This window comes from Mycothermus thermophilus (genome assembly GCF_041956435.1).
Source record: "Mycothermus thermophilus strain CBS 625.91 unplaced genomic scaffold VTJ04scaffold_4, whole genome shotgun sequence".
Lineage (NCBI taxonomy): Eukaryota > Fungi > Ascomycota > Sordariomycetes > Sordariales > Chaetomiaceae > Mycothermus > Mycothermus thermophilus.
Genome location: NW_027191430.1, coordinates 2,608,966 through 2,623,436, shown reverse-complemented (window position 1 = coordinate 2,623,436; position 14,471 = coordinate 2,608,966). Strand labels below are relative to the sequence as shown.

Sequence of the window (14,471 nt, the reverse complement as noted above, 5' to 3'; positions counted from 1 at the left end):
CTGTCAGTGCCCCTTGGGTCTTGAAGGTGATAAACAATCTTGAGTTGTCGTGTGTGGGTTTTGAGAATGGGGTTGTTGATTTAGGTATTTGAGACTATGCAAATGTAAGTACTTACGAATGTACATTGTATTTGGCGACGACATCAACGCAGCTTGGCGTTCTACAAAACGCAAGATAACAAGTGAAGATTATTTTCTGCTGTGAAGTGCTGACATACTCTGTATAGATAGTTGATGCTGATAACCCCTGGAGTTGTTTCTCCGCGGGGCTCTTCAACGGCAGAGGTCTGGAATGCTACCCCTGAATGATTGGTGGGGTCGTTGGTCTCCTTATCTTTCGACACCACCGCCAAGTCGCCATGCTATCTCCATACCTACCTACGCATTTTTTTGTCGATTTAACACATTCAATGGCCAGTAATTACTACGCTGCCACCGGAATGTCCGGACATGCGCCATATCAACCATGTCCCCCTGGCCTTTTGGTAGTATGCGAGAAGCCGAAGAACCCCGAGACGGGTCCCCCGAGACGGAGACGGGAGGGAAGTTGACTAGTTGGGGTCTTATTATACCTGTGGAACTACTCAACACGTCTCTTCCCCTTATCCCCCTGGCCGAGTTTGTCCGTGGAGATGTAAGGCTGTTGACATCCCGCGCGGCGGCTCGCGGTTGAGCAACATTGTCGAGGAATGTTATGACTGTCATGGAGCTCAATGCCCACCGGAGATGGACTTCTCCGCTGCTATTGTGGCTCCGAGGTGTTTTTGGTTAGAGGCGTTGTCGATGATATGAGGATGGAAGATGGATAACTATAGAGGCTTTTCCTTCGTGTCTTCCTGTTGTGCCTCACCATCTATATCGGTCCCTTGCTTCCTCACTCATACCTAGCTTTGCAGCAACAAGCTGTTGGTTTGGTTTGGTTCCTGTACATACTTACAGAGTACCACCACCACCACCACCACCACCTCCGCCATGGCGGTCGGAGCACCCAAGAGGGTCGTTGTCGTCGGCCTGGGCATGGTTGGCATCAGCTTCATGTGCGTGATTTAAAGACAATCTCTCCCGTTGCGTTTCCATCGATTCGCCTACCGAGCTAGCTGACACTCCCGACTAGAGAAAAACTCCTCAAACTCGACGCCCGCACCCGCGAATACACCATCACCGTCGTCGGCGAAGAGCCACATCTCGCCTACAACCGCGTGGGCCTCACCACCTTTTTTGAACACCGCAAAGTTGAGAACTTGTATCTCAACCCTCTAGAATGGGTCCGTCCTCCTCCCGCCCTCTCCTCCATCCTCAAACCCCAACTAACCCCTGGATGTAGTACCAATCCATCCCCCCAGGCCTCCTCACATGGCACATCAACACGCGGGTCCTCTCCATCCACCCCTCCTCCAAACACATCCTCTGCTCCAACGGGCAGCAAATCCCCTATGACATCCTCGTCCTCGCCACCGGCTCCTCGGCGGCCCCGCCACCAGACACCCTCCCCGGCCGCGACGCTGAGGGCGTGTTTGTCTACCGCACCATCGACGACCTGGAGAAGTTGATGGCGTATTCGTCAGCGCGACAACAACATCGCGGGACCGTGAACGGCGCGGTAGTAGGTGGCGGGTTGCTTGGGCTGGAAGCGGCCAAGGCGTTGAAGGATTTGGGGTGCTATGATAGGGTGAGTGTCGTGGAGAGGAATGGATGGTTGTTGTCAAGGCAGATTGACGAGACGGGGGGAGGGATGGTGGTGGAGAAAGTGAGGGAGTTGGGGGTGGATGTGGTGTTGAGGAGCAATGTGGAGGAGATTGAGGTCGATACTGAGGGGAGAGTTAAGGGGTTGAGGTTCAGAGAAGGCGGGCAGATCGAGTGTGAGACGGTCTGTTTTGCCATTGGGATACGCCCGAGGGATGAGTTGGCGAGGCAGGCGGGGATTCGGTGTGCCGAACGCGGAGGAGGGATTGTGGTGGATGAGGAATTGAGGACAAGTTGTGAGGATGTCTACGCCATCGGGGAGTGCGCGAGCTGGGACGGCCAGGTGTTTGGCCTGATTGCCCCCGGCGTGGAGATGGCGGAGGTGCTGGCGTGGAACTTGACTCAGGCCAGACTGCACCAGCCCAGGGGGTTTAAGCAGCCGGATCTGAGCACCAAGTTGAAGCTGCTCGGCGTCGATGTGGCTAGCTTCGGGGACTACTTTGCTGACGTCCAGGGGCCGAAGAAGGTGATGCCGCCAAAGGGGAGGAGGGGAGCCAAGGTGAACGGGAACTCGAACGGCGTCAACGGGAACGGTGTCAACGGTGTCAATGGTGTCAACGGGGCCAACGGGACCAACGGCGTCAACGGGAATGGCGTCAATGGGACCAACGGGGATGCCTCGTCGCCGCAGCAGCAGCAGGTCAAGACGCTCACCTACAAAGACCCCTTCCAGGGCGTCTACAAAAAGTACATCTTCACCCCGGACGGCAAATATCTCCTCGGCGGCATCATGGTGGGCGACACCCGCGACTACGTCAAGCTGGTGCCGCTGGTCAAGAACCGGAAGCAACTCGAGATCCCCCCAGCCGAGCTCATCCTCGGCGCCGCGGCCAAGAAAGACGGCGACGACGGCGACGACCTCGACGACGACACGCAGATCTGCAGCTGCCACAACGTGACCAAAGGAGACGTGGTCAAGTCGGTCAAGGACGGCGGCTGCCAATCTCTTAACGCCGTCAAGGCCTGCACCAAAGCCGGCACGGGCTGCGGCGGGTGCGTGCCGCTGGTGACGTCCATCTTCAACTCGGCCATGAAAGCCATGGGCAACGAGGTCGCGAACCACCTCTGCTCGCACTTCCGCCGCTCGCGCGCCGAGCTGTACCACATCATCATGGTCAAGCGGCTGCAAACCTTCGCCGACGTGATGCGCGAGGCCGGCGTCGACGGGGAGAGCGGCGGGTGCGAGGTGTGCAAGCCGTGCGTGGGCAGCATCCTGTCCAGCCTGTGGAACAGACACGTCATGGACGCGTCGACCCACGGCTTGCAGGACACCAACGACCGGTTCCTGGCCAACATCCAGCGCGACGGCACCTACAGCGTGGTTCCGCGCGTCCCCGCCGGTGAGATCACGCCCGACAAGCTGCTGGCCATCGCTCGCGTGGCCAAGGAGTATAACCTCTACACCAAGATCACGGGCGGGCAGCGCATCGACATGTTTGGCGCGCGCAAGCAGGACTTGATTGACATTTGGCGGAAGCTGGTCGACGCGGGCATGGAGAGCGGACATGCCTACGCCAAGGCGTTGAGGACGGTCAAGAGCTGCGTTGGGAGTACGTGGTGCCGGTATGGCGTTGGGGATAGCGTGGGCCTGGCGGTCCGGTTGGAGGAGAGGTACAAGAGCATCCGGGCGCCGCACAAGATCAAGGGCGGCGTGAGCGGGTGTGTGAGGGAGTGTGCTGAGGCGCAGAGTAAGGAGTAAGTGGTTCTCTCCCCTAGCCGATTTCCCTCCTCCCCCTTTTTCTTCTCCCTCCCTTTTTACACCACCAAACTAACCTGCCCTTTCTCCAGCTTCGGCCTCATCGCCACCGACAAAGGTTTCAACATCTACGTGGCCGGCAACGGCGGCGCCAAACCCAAACACGCTGAGCTCCTGGCCAAAGACGTGCCCCCGACCGAGGTCATCCCCATCCTGGATCGCTATCTCATGTTCTACATCCGCACTGCCGACAAGCTGCAGCGCACGGCGCGCTGGCTCGAGTCGCTTCCGGGCGGCATCGCCTACCTCCGGTCCGTCGTGCTCGACGACTCGCTGGGCATCAACGCCGCGCTGGAGCAGCAGATGCAGGAGCTGGTCGACAGCTACTTTGACGAGTGGGCCGAGGCGGTGCGCAGACCCGAGATCGCCGACAAGTTCCGCCAGTTTGCCAACACGGACGAGGCGGTCGAGGGCGTCGAGCTCGAGACGGATCGAGAACAACTCCGGCCTGCCTTCTGGCCCAAGGACGGCGCTCCCTCATCTGCTTCCTCCGAACCCAAACCAGACGAGGAAAACACCAACCGCGACTTCGCCGCCCTCACCACCCGCTGGCAACAAACCCAAACCCCTCAACAATGGCACCCCCTCCTGCCGGCGTCCTACTTCGCCGGCGCCGACGCCCTGCCCAACGGCATCAGCGCCGCCGTCAAGCACGGCGACACGCAGCTCGCCATCTGGCGCTTCAAGGGCCGGTACTATGCCTCTCAGCAAATGTGTCCGCACAAGCGCGCGTTTGTCTTGTCGGACGGGCTGGTTGGCGAAGCACCCTGTACCAGCACCAGCAACGGCACAAATGGCGCTGATTCTGGCAAGGACGACAACAAGAACGAACCTTACATCTCCTGCCCGCACCACAAACGCAACTTCTCCCTCCTCTCGGGCGCCTGCCTGTCCGACCCGTCGTCGGGGATGAGCATCGCCACCTTCCCTGTGGAAGAACGTCTTCATAACGGCGAGCCGTACGTGTACGTCCTGCTGCCGTCCACGTCCGAGCTGGACGCCGCGCTGGGGACGAGGCGGTGGAGAGTGAAAAAGGGCGAGGCGGGGGTGGGACAGATGGAGGAGGTGGATTTGAAGGTGGGGTTTGCCGGGAGGAAGGGTAAGAAAAATGGCGTGGTGAGGAAGATTGGTAAGGGGGTTAATGGGAACGGGAATGGGGTGAATGGGGTGAATGGGGTGAAGAATGGAGTGAACGGGGATGCAGGGGTTGAGGTGGTCAAGGTGGTGAAAGATGGCTGGGTTGGCGGGTGCGGGTTGGCGGTGGAATGGTGATGGATGATCGGTGTCTTTTGTTTTGAATTGCTGGTTTGGAGTCTGGCAGATGTGAGAGTATGTTGAAAGAGGAGGGATGGTTTGTCTGGGATACGTGAGAGCGGTAGGGTGGGTATATATCAAGTAACTGGCGTTCTGGTATTGTGTTTTTAGTTGGATATCTATCCAGTTTGACATCTTCATGAATGATATGTCATGTTTCTTGCTAGCTTATCACTTTATGAGTGTTGAAGGTTCCATGATATTGGAAAACCGAGTTGTTCCAAATGTGTCACTTCCGCTGCCCTGTGATGGCCGGCTGTTATTTTCATCAAACCAACTGCTTCTTTCTATGAACCTATGACAGTTCTATCTGAAGCACTTGTATATGTAGATACTCAGAGGTCTTCAAGACAGTTGACACAAGACTTAACAAAAAACATACAAACCCCACAAAAGCAAACCAAAACACCCTTGTTACTTCGACCCTTGCATCCCATATATCCAACGGAATGTTCTCATCCATGACCAAACCTCCGCCCCTGACCTCTAGTTCACCAAGCCAGTCACCAACACATTGACCAAAAGAAAAGACAACGTCCAACCAGACACATATGTAAACTCATACGTACCGCACGCCATAACACAAACTCCCTCCTTACCCATAAACCTCCACCTCCCTTGCCCCAGCCTGCACAACCAAAACACTCGCCCCCGCCACGCCACGTCTCACCAACCCCTCCGTCACAGGCCCGACCGCCTTCCTGAGTTCCCTTGTGCGTTCATCTCCCTCACCACTACCACCACCACCGTCCCCTCTATTACCCGCTGCCACCGCTGCCGGCGACGACAGGCCGCTGCCACCACCCAAGCGGAAGTTCCGCCGCCCGACAACCACAAGATTCCCCGCGTTCCTGCGATGTCTTGAAATCGCGGCAGTGACGAACTGTGTGATCTCGTTGAGGGCGGAGGTTTCGGAGGGGGAGGGGAGGTGTAGCTCTGTAAAAACGACACGGGAGGCGAGGGTCTCGGAGAGTGAGGTTTGGACGGCGGAGAAGAAAATGGCTGGTTCCGAGGTCCGTTCGTCTGTCGCAGGCGCCTTTCCGGCGTCGGAGGTTTTGGAGGTTACAGTGGTGGTGGTAGTGGTGGTAGTTGCCGCGGTGGAGGTTGCGTGCTCCGCGTGGGAGGTGGATGGAGAGGTGGGAGATGTCGGTCGATTGTTTTCATCAGGCCAGACGATGCGGACGATGGAGGCCGTGACGTGCTGGTTTTTGGCGAGTTGTAACACAATGCGCACGGCGAGGCTGTCGTCAGGCCCGCCGAAGAAAGGAAGTAGAATGTGATGGGACTTGTCGGCCACCGGTAAAGCAGTCAGTTCGCGATAGCTTTGGATAGAGCGTGTGGTGTTGCTGCGGTCCAGTCCCGGTTTGACAGGAGGCTTGGTGATTCCGCCGAATCCCTGGTCGATGAAGATGCCCGCGTTGCATGTGCGCAGGGCCATCTCGAACATCCGGCTGATGAACTGGAGGTGAGGTACCGACTGGAACCGTTCGCTCAGATGTGGCCTCGTGGGGAAGGACTGCTCGTCGCTCACGCCACCGTGTTCTCCCCATGGAATGAGGGCAAAGTCAGACGACACGTCGGACGCATGGCTCATCAGAGTCTCGACGTACGAGTCCAGGGGAACGACGGCGGTCCTTCCGGACACGGCGAGATCGTGCAGTTGCGAGAAAGCACGGAAGGCGTTGACGACGGGGTCATCCAATGTGTAAAAGTCCTCGCCGGCCGTGAGGTGCATGACGGACGAGGTACGGTCGCTGAGCTCAATAACGCGCAGGCCGTGAACCTCCAAGGGGCGCTTCTTCACTACCTGGCGCTCGCCCTCCGCGTGCTCAAGACGGGCTGGTGGCGGTACTCTCTCTGGACTCAGCAGGCTGATGAAAGTGAAAATGCTAGGGAGACTGTCAAGGCGGAGTTGCACCATGAGACGGCGGATCTGTGACTCGACGGGCTTCTCGGTGCTGATTTCTGGTTCAGGTTCTGACGGTCTGATAGGGTTCCCGTCCCAGTCGATCTCCCCTTTGCGCCATTTCTCGACCTTCTTCTGATACCATGTTGGGTAGAACAACTTGGTGAGCGGCGTGGTCGTGACTGTTGTGACCAAGGCCATGACAACAAACATGCTGAAGGTTGTTTGGGACAGGATCCCAGCTTGCAGACCAATGTTCTGTGGTTTTCGTCAGTTGGTATCTTTTTCACACCAGGAAACTCGGGTCTACATACCAGCACGATCAGCTCGACCAACCCCTTACAACTCATCAGACAGCCAATAGTGATGCTCTCGCGCCACAAGAGCTTGTTGGCACGAGCCGCGAGAGTGCCGCCAATGATCTTGCCAAAGAAGGCACAGCAGGTGACGGCAATAACGTAGGCCCAGGTGATGCCGTCGCTCAAGAGACCTAGGTTCGTGTTCAGACCAGACAGAGCAAAGTACAGTGGCAGAAACAAAACTCCAATGAAATCCTCAATCTTTTCCGTCAGCTTGATGGCGAAACCACCATCGTGAGGGCAGATGACGCCGAGCAGAAAAGCACCAAAGATGGGGTGAACACCGATGATGCCTGGCCGATGAGTTAGCGAGAGTGGGCTAGGAGGGAAAGACAGAGAAATACGCACCAGTGAACCAAGCTGAGACCAGTACCATGAGCAATGTCAAGGCGACCACACCCTGGGTCGGGCCGTTCTGCAGACTTCCTGTCCTGCGGAGGACCCACATGAATGGAGGGCGGACGACGAAGACCAACAAGAGGGTCCAACCGAGGCAGCAAAGCAAAGCCCAGAGGGCGGCCAGGCCGCTGTTGTTGTTAACCAGGGCGACGCAAAGCGCGAGAAGGATCCAGCCCGTGACATCGTTGCCGATACCAGCTGCTAGGGTGGTGACACCCACATCGGTGCGGAGCAGGTTCAGTTCGCTGAGAATGCGGCAAAGCACAGGAAATGCCGTGATGGCGAGGGCGGTGCCAATGAACAGGCCAAACACGCCGAAGCTGATGGGATGCTCGACCACTCCGAGGTGAAACTGGTGGTAGAGGCCGTAGGAGATGGCATAGCCAAGGCCGAACGGGACAACCATGCCGGTCAAACCGACGCTTAGGGCAGCCCTCCAGTTATGCATGAACATGCGCATGTCGACCTCGAGGGCGATGAGGAAGAGGAAAATGACCAAGCCCAACTCGGCGACATTGGCAAAGACGGGCATGGAGGCTGTGGGAAAGATGGCTATACCGGTCAGCGCTGGGATATTCACAGCGGGAGATGTGCCACATACCATACTTGAAGCCCGGGATCCTCATCATGACGGTAGGGCCCAGCAAGATGCCGCCGAGGACCTCAGCAATGACGCGAGGTTGCTGAAGCAACTTGAGGGGGTCTGTCGCGAAGTCAGTCAAGGAACATGCAGGCAAGGGGATGCTCAAACTCACAGTGCAGAAGCTGGCAGAGAATGATGACGATGCTGGCCTGGAGGAGAAGCTATGTCAGCACCACGGGCTCCGGATAGATAGTCCAAGCAACCAAGTGCCTCCATCTAGCCAAGCTGCCCCTGAGAGCTAGTCATGAATATGACCCATGTTCTTCCGGCGGAACATTGGCGATGACAAAAATTCGGAAGGATAGAAAAGTGTGATAATCGGGGATTACTTGCCTGTATAATGAACAAAAGAATGGGATTGCTCGGCGAGTACTGGATGGGATTGACCCCATCAAGCACGCCGGCCTGGGGAGGGGCTCCGGTGCCGTCGGTGGCTGGACCGCCGGCCATGGTGTTTTGCTGTTCCTCGCGTTTGAAGAGACAAGAAAACTATACTTATGGCCAGACGCCGTGTCAAAAACTCAGCGCAGGAGAAGACTAGGTAGAAAGCATGCCAATTGAAGGAGAGAGAGCAGCAGACATGATGAAGGGCAGAATGAATGTCCGATTGGGGAAGCCGATTAAGATGTCGGGCGCCTCAGATATCGTTGTGACAAAAGAAGCAAATGGAATCCCCCTTCTGGCAATCCGAAGCAATGTGCAGTTCTATGTCTGTTCGATTGTTTTCGCCATGAACTGTTGCTTGTCAGAGTATATGCGGGGTGTGGCGAGCCGCGACCATGGGCAATCGGGGAGGACCTGGCCAGCCTCGGAGCGCGGAGAGCAACCTCATGACAACCAGTCCGAACCGCGGGGGTAGAGCAACCAGTCACAAGTCCAAGGTCGGCGAGTAGCTCACCAGTCAGCTCGTCATAATGAACGGATACGGAGTGCCTTATTGGGAACTCGCCGGATGGATTGGCCGAGATCCAATGGAGGCATCTTGACTCCAAGGGACTGGACGCCTGAGTGAGTGACTCTTCTTGACGTTGGCCACGCAAGCCGACAGGGGCGGTCAGCAGCTTGTGTCTGGAACCTGAGCCTGGACGTGGGATTCGGCTGGAGGGACTTGGATTTCGCGGTGAGCCCAAGTGTCCGCACATAAACTGGGGAATAAATGCAAGACTCGATCTTTGGCACAGCTGACGAGACCAGGTAAGGACAAACTGGGCTTGATGAGACTTCTCCAATGCCTGGAGTCTTCAAAATTTGGATGATGACAGAGAGCCAATGGTTTGCCCGGAGACTCCCAAAATTTCTCTTTGTTCAGCTGATTGAGTTCTTGCCAATCTTCCCGTCGCGATTCCCATCAATGGATTGTTTCCTGCGCCTTCCCCAGGTTTCTCGAGTTTGTCCATCCCTGTTCCAAGAGACACGTGGAAAGAGCGAACTGCCGAGAACTGATGTCATCATCAGGTTCTTCCTTCCAAGGACTCAATTCCAAGCTTGTATTCCGAGTTCTGAAAGAAACAATCGGATTTGCCCATCCTGACTTTGGAGTGGGAATAAACTTTTGACTCCTCACAACGACAAAACCATCTGTATGAAGCCGTTGCTGCAGCCAAGGCGCCCAGACCAGTCCACAGACAGCCTCATCCGTCCTTGGCGATCTGCACCGTGGGGTCGTGCAACGGAGGAATTGCGACAGATTACAATATTACGCCGGTACTTTACGGTATCTTACAACCACCGTCGGCTGGCCTGGATCTTTCCATCACTTCTTCTTCTTTTGATCATGGAGATACGCCAGTCTAAAGGTCTAAAGACTTGGATGTCTTGCTTTTGCCTGACTCCCATGTCTGACATTGCTCGCCGCATTTGTCCATGCTCGGTCCCAAGCCCTTAAGGATTGACTTTGTTCAGGTATGTGCCATGAAGCAGGCACCTGAGATTTGATGTGTAGGCAATTTGGTCCAACATGATGGAGAAGCTGCTGGGTTGAAGGCCTTATTACGACAAGACAGTCTGGGACTCAAGTCATGCTGTTCGACCGGCTCTCGCCCCTCTCGGTCTTGTTGACTTTTGAGGACTGGAGACTCGGAGACAACTCGTATGCTGTGGAGGAACTCTCAGCCGAGTGGATATTATCCAAGTTGTGGTTGACACCCAGATACATACTTGATGGTTGAGATGCTTGACTCCCATCCTGAGATATATCAGGTATGACTGAAGTCAGAGATGACAAAGAGCCAGAAACTATTTGGCCTATTTGTGATTCTTCACTACGATGGGTCCGGTAGTCGAAATGTGGTACCCTGCTGTTACTTTGTTTTATTTTATTTTATATTTCTATTATTTTCCTTGACATCTTCAAATCAGGTATATCACAGCTTGGAGTCCCAGAGAGAGAGAGGAAGCTTGGCGTTGATGTTGAGTCCTTCCGTTTGGATGCTGCTCTGACCCCTCCACGTGCCCCACATCTTTCCGCTTTCCGTCTTGGAGGAAGGAACCCCACCGGACCTGGTCCGTGCGCCCCACGTTCCGCAGCCGCGTTGGGCCCCGTTTCTGGTCCGAATCCAATGTTTGTTCACCTCCAACTTCGAACTGCCATCGACTCTTCGACTCTTTGATCGCCCTGCTTCTCCAAACCACCACAATCCTCGCATCACCAACTATCCAACCCCGCCACTTCCGACGTATCGACCTGGGGAAGCTGGATCTGTTTGTGGACGCACCTTTTCTGCCACTTCTCTCGTCCACGCTGGCAGTCCCTCTCCACTCTTGATGCTTCAACTCTTCGACCTCGACCGACCCGCTTTGTTCCCCAACCTTCAACCACAGGCTTCTCTCTCCACCTCATTTTTTGTCCGACTTTCCAACGCCACCGAATCGATCGCCTAGCCAAAATGATGCCAAATCCCCACGTCTACGGGCACCACCAGTACCCGCAGGCCGCCGCCGACTCTGCCTGGATGCACCAGCAGACCACCCACCAGCACCAGCACCATGCTCAGGCCGTGGCCGCCGCTGCTGCCGCGAATGTCGCTCAGCAGCAACATTACAATCGCCTTGCCGGCGCCCACAACGCCGTTGGTGCCCTCGCCGCCCAGGCCCATGCCCATGGCGCCGTGGTCGCTGCCCCTCAAGACGTTGCCGCCCTCGAATCTAGTGTCTCTGAGGACAACCGCAGGACCTTGCAGTACATCGCGGACCTGTTGAACGAAAACACCCGCGAGGCTGCGCTGTTGGAGCTCAGCAAGAAACGCGAGCAGGTACCCGAGTTGGCACTTATTTTGTGGCACTCGTTTGGTAGGTTGCTCTTCTTCAGCTCAGCAGCCTCCGCGCTGCCGTGCGGATAATCCGCTGGCTAACGTTGAGCGCGTCATCAGGCGTCATGACTTCGCTTCTGCAAGAGATCATCAGCGTCTACAACCTCTTGAGCCCCTCCCAGCTTACGGCGGCCGCTTCTAACAGGGTGTGCAATGCCCTGGCCCTCCTTCAGTGCGTCGCCTCCCACAACGAGACGCGTACCCTATTTCTCAACGGTAAGCCGCCGACCGACCTTGCAGCACCTTGAAACAGAATCAATCAAGCTAACAGGTCCTAAGCCCACATCCCGCTCTATCTGTATCCCTTTCTGAACACGACGTCTAAGTCACGCCCGTTCGAATATCTCCGCCTCACGTCGCTGGGTGTTATCGGCGCTCTCGTCAAGAACGACTCCTCCGAAGTGATTAACTTTCTCCTCACAACCGAAATCATCCCGCTTTGCCTGCGCATCATGGAGACAGGCTCGGAACTCAGCAAGACGGTTGCCATCTTTATCGTCCAAAAGATCTTGCTGGACGATAACGGCCTGAACTACATCTGCGCCACCTACGAGCGTTTCTACGCGGTGGGAACCGTCCTCAGCACCATGGTTGCCCAGTTGGTCGAACAGCAGACGGCACGGCTGCTCAAACATGTAGTTAGATGCTTCCTGAGGTCTAGTTTTTTTTTTTTTTTTTTTTTTTTTGTCGTTGCCTTTCATTTCTTGCATGGATCCCGTTCGCTGACTCGCCGTTTCAAACAGGCTCAGCGACAATGCCCGCGCTCGTGAGGCCCTCCGGCAATGCCTTCCGCAGCCGCTCCGTGACCAGACTTTCTCGGCCGTCCTGCGCGACGACGCGGCCACCAAACGCTGCCTTGCCCAGCTGCTTATCAACCTGTCCGATACCTCAATGGAGCCCGGTGTCGGCCAGCTTGGGTTGTAGAACAACAAGCAGCCAGCAGCCCAGCCGTCGCAGGCGGGCCCCATCGTGCCGGCCATTGTCGTGAATGATTGCACCAGCAGCACCAACGGCAGTGGCAGCGCTACCGACGCTTCGTCGACCCTTGGCATTTCTGGCTCTCAGTTTCAGCGGCCGAACTCGGTACCCCCTTCGATCCCGCCGCGTGCTCCCGCTGCCAGTCCGGTCATGCTTGCCAGCGATGACAAAGGCGAGGAAGCACGAACGCAATCTGCTCCACGGCCTAGCTCCGCCATGTCGACTTCGGACCTCGCAAAGGCGGGTTTGAACGTCGCTGCTCCTGCTTTTGTGTTACAGACCCCGGGAAACACCGATGGTGGCGGCGCTGTTGGAGGAGAAGGAGGAGTGTTTGGCTATAGTCCTCTTGCTGGTGGCAACGGTGGCGCCAGCGGAGAAGCTGGTCGGTTTCCGCACGAGTTTTTGCAAGGTCCTACTACGAGGTTTGGTCACGCTCATGGCTATTCTGTTCCTGCTGCTGCGAATATGACGACGGATCTCAGCACCACGGTTACGGCTGCTACGAATGCCATGACTGCGACTTCTGCGACCGCAACTTCGAATGCGCCACTAGCCACAACCTTCTCATCCCGCCCGAGCACCCCCAGCCTTGGACTGGGTTTTGGCCTTGGGTCGGCACCGGCAACTCACGGGCTTGGAAGCGTCAGCGTCGTCGCGGCGTTTGCTGCCGCGCCCAACACGCTGGTGCCACGTCTCTGCCGCGAGCTTTCCGAGTCGCCTTTGGCCGGCAGCGGCATCGGGGAGTTGGGGTGGCAGGGCATTGAGAATTTGTGGGCGCCGTCGAGGATTTGATGGTGTCTTTTTTGGTGAGGGAAGTCTTGAGTTTCTTTTGCGCCGTTTGGAGGGGGTAAGGGGAGATATCGGGGGTGGTATATGGCAGATGAAGAGGTGTGGCTGAAGAGGAAGGAAGGAGTATAAAGGGTTGGTGTTGTATGATGACCATTTGGAGCGAGTGGGTACCAGGCGTAGCATGGTTATGGGATGATATGGTATTGCATGGCATGGTGGGATGGGGTTTGCTTGCTTGCTTGCCTGGGTTCTTGTGTAAGGTGTTCACGGTTGCTGGACACCTCGGTACATGTGTATGTTAGGACGAGAAAGGGGGTCGCGGAAAAGGGGGAAGCAAGCAAGCAAGTTGGGGATTGTGCATGTCGCGGATATTATTAGTTTTTAGTTCTTACTTTCTTTCGTGTATAGTACATAGTTATTGAATGCATGGCATGGCAGGGCATGGCATGGCAATGGGGTTGGGGTTGGTTTGGTTGGGTAGATACCTTGGTAGGGAGGGAGATGGAAGGGAAGAAAGGGAAGAGAAAAGCCTTGTTGTTTTCTTGGTTGTGATGTTGGGTTAATAGGGAGGGAAGGAGGAGGGAGGTGGAAGTTGTTTAGCTATCCTGTGAAAGTCGCGGATGGAATTGTGCTGTTAACGAGAGGTCATGACAGTGTTGGTGGTTGTTAGTCTTTGGGGTTGTGGCTTTGACTGTATAATATATCTTTTCTAATTCTGTATGATTGACACCTTTACCTGGAGCTGTCCTAGTGATGTGTTTGTATGTATGCCCGCTCTCCTTGAACTTGGTATGTGTCCGACATGTATGATTCTTCAACCGTGAAAGTCTTTTTGCCTCTGACTAACACACTGCTCGCTGCACGTAACTCAGTCTTGTCTGTAAAGACAAACTGTAGATAAAGCATATCACTCAACACCTTTTCCAGACAATAGTCTGTCGTCTGAATGGATTCCATGTATCCCACAGCCTTCCAAAAATATGTAGGTAGCGTAGGGATGACATAAAGTTGACCTGATGGATTGGTGGATTGGTTGAGGCCTTCAAGTCCCTATTTCGCTACGATCCTGAGGGAACCCCAGTAATTCCTCCAGGGTCCACCCTGACAGCGGACATGCCGAATCCTTCTGTCGGCATTTTGCTGCAGGGGACGGACGGACGGGACTTGGGCAAATAACCCGCCGAGTCAAATTTCGAGGTCATAAAGGACGTAAGTCACGTAGGGAAACATCGTTGAAGATGATCTTTTTAAAACAAGCAGCAGATCTCGATTCCAC

At 55.7% G+C, this 14,471-nt stretch overlaps 3 protein-coding genes across 3 annotated transcripts; 2 read left to right on the top strand and 1 right to left on the bottom strand.

The window, feature by feature from the left end:
- Positions 1–972: 972 nt before the first annotated feature.
- VTJ04DRAFT_6678 (uncharacterized protein) lies at positions 973–4,771 on the top strand (the record flags this gene model as incomplete). Its single annotated transcript, XM_069364923.1, has 4 exons — positions 973–1,037; positions 1,115–1,265; positions 1,325–3,438; positions 3,532–4,771. The coding sequence occupies 4 exons, from the start codon at positions 973–975 to the stop codon at positions 4,769–4,771; spliced, it is 3,570 nt and encodes a 1,189-aa protein (XP_069218702.1).
- A 637-nt stretch (positions 4,772–5,408) lies between these two features.
- Positions 5,409–8,570, bottom strand: VTJ04DRAFT_6677 (uncharacterized protein; the record flags this gene model as incomplete). The annotated part of the gene is made up of 6 exons (XM_069364922.1): positions 5,409–6,977; positions 7,034–7,371; positions 7,427–8,014; positions 8,079–8,180; positions 8,233–8,269; positions 8,454–8,570. 6 exons carry the CDS (start codon positions 8,568–8,570, stop codon positions 5,409–5,411), a joined length of 2,751 nt encoding a protein of 916 aa, XP_069218701.1.
- Positions 8,571–11,005: 2,435 nt separating this feature from the next.
- VTJ04DRAFT_6676 (uncharacterized protein) lies at positions 11,006–13,497 on the top strand (the record flags this gene model as incomplete). Its single annotated transcript, XM_069364921.1, has 6 exons — positions 11,006–11,408; positions 11,489–11,644; positions 11,708–12,083; positions 12,172–12,331; positions 12,386–13,176; positions 13,293–13,497. The coding sequence occupies 6 exons, from the start codon at positions 11,006–11,008 to the stop codon at positions 13,495–13,497; spliced, it is 2,091 nt and encodes a 696-aa protein (XP_069218700.1).
- Positions 13,498–14,471: the final 974 nt, after the last annotated feature.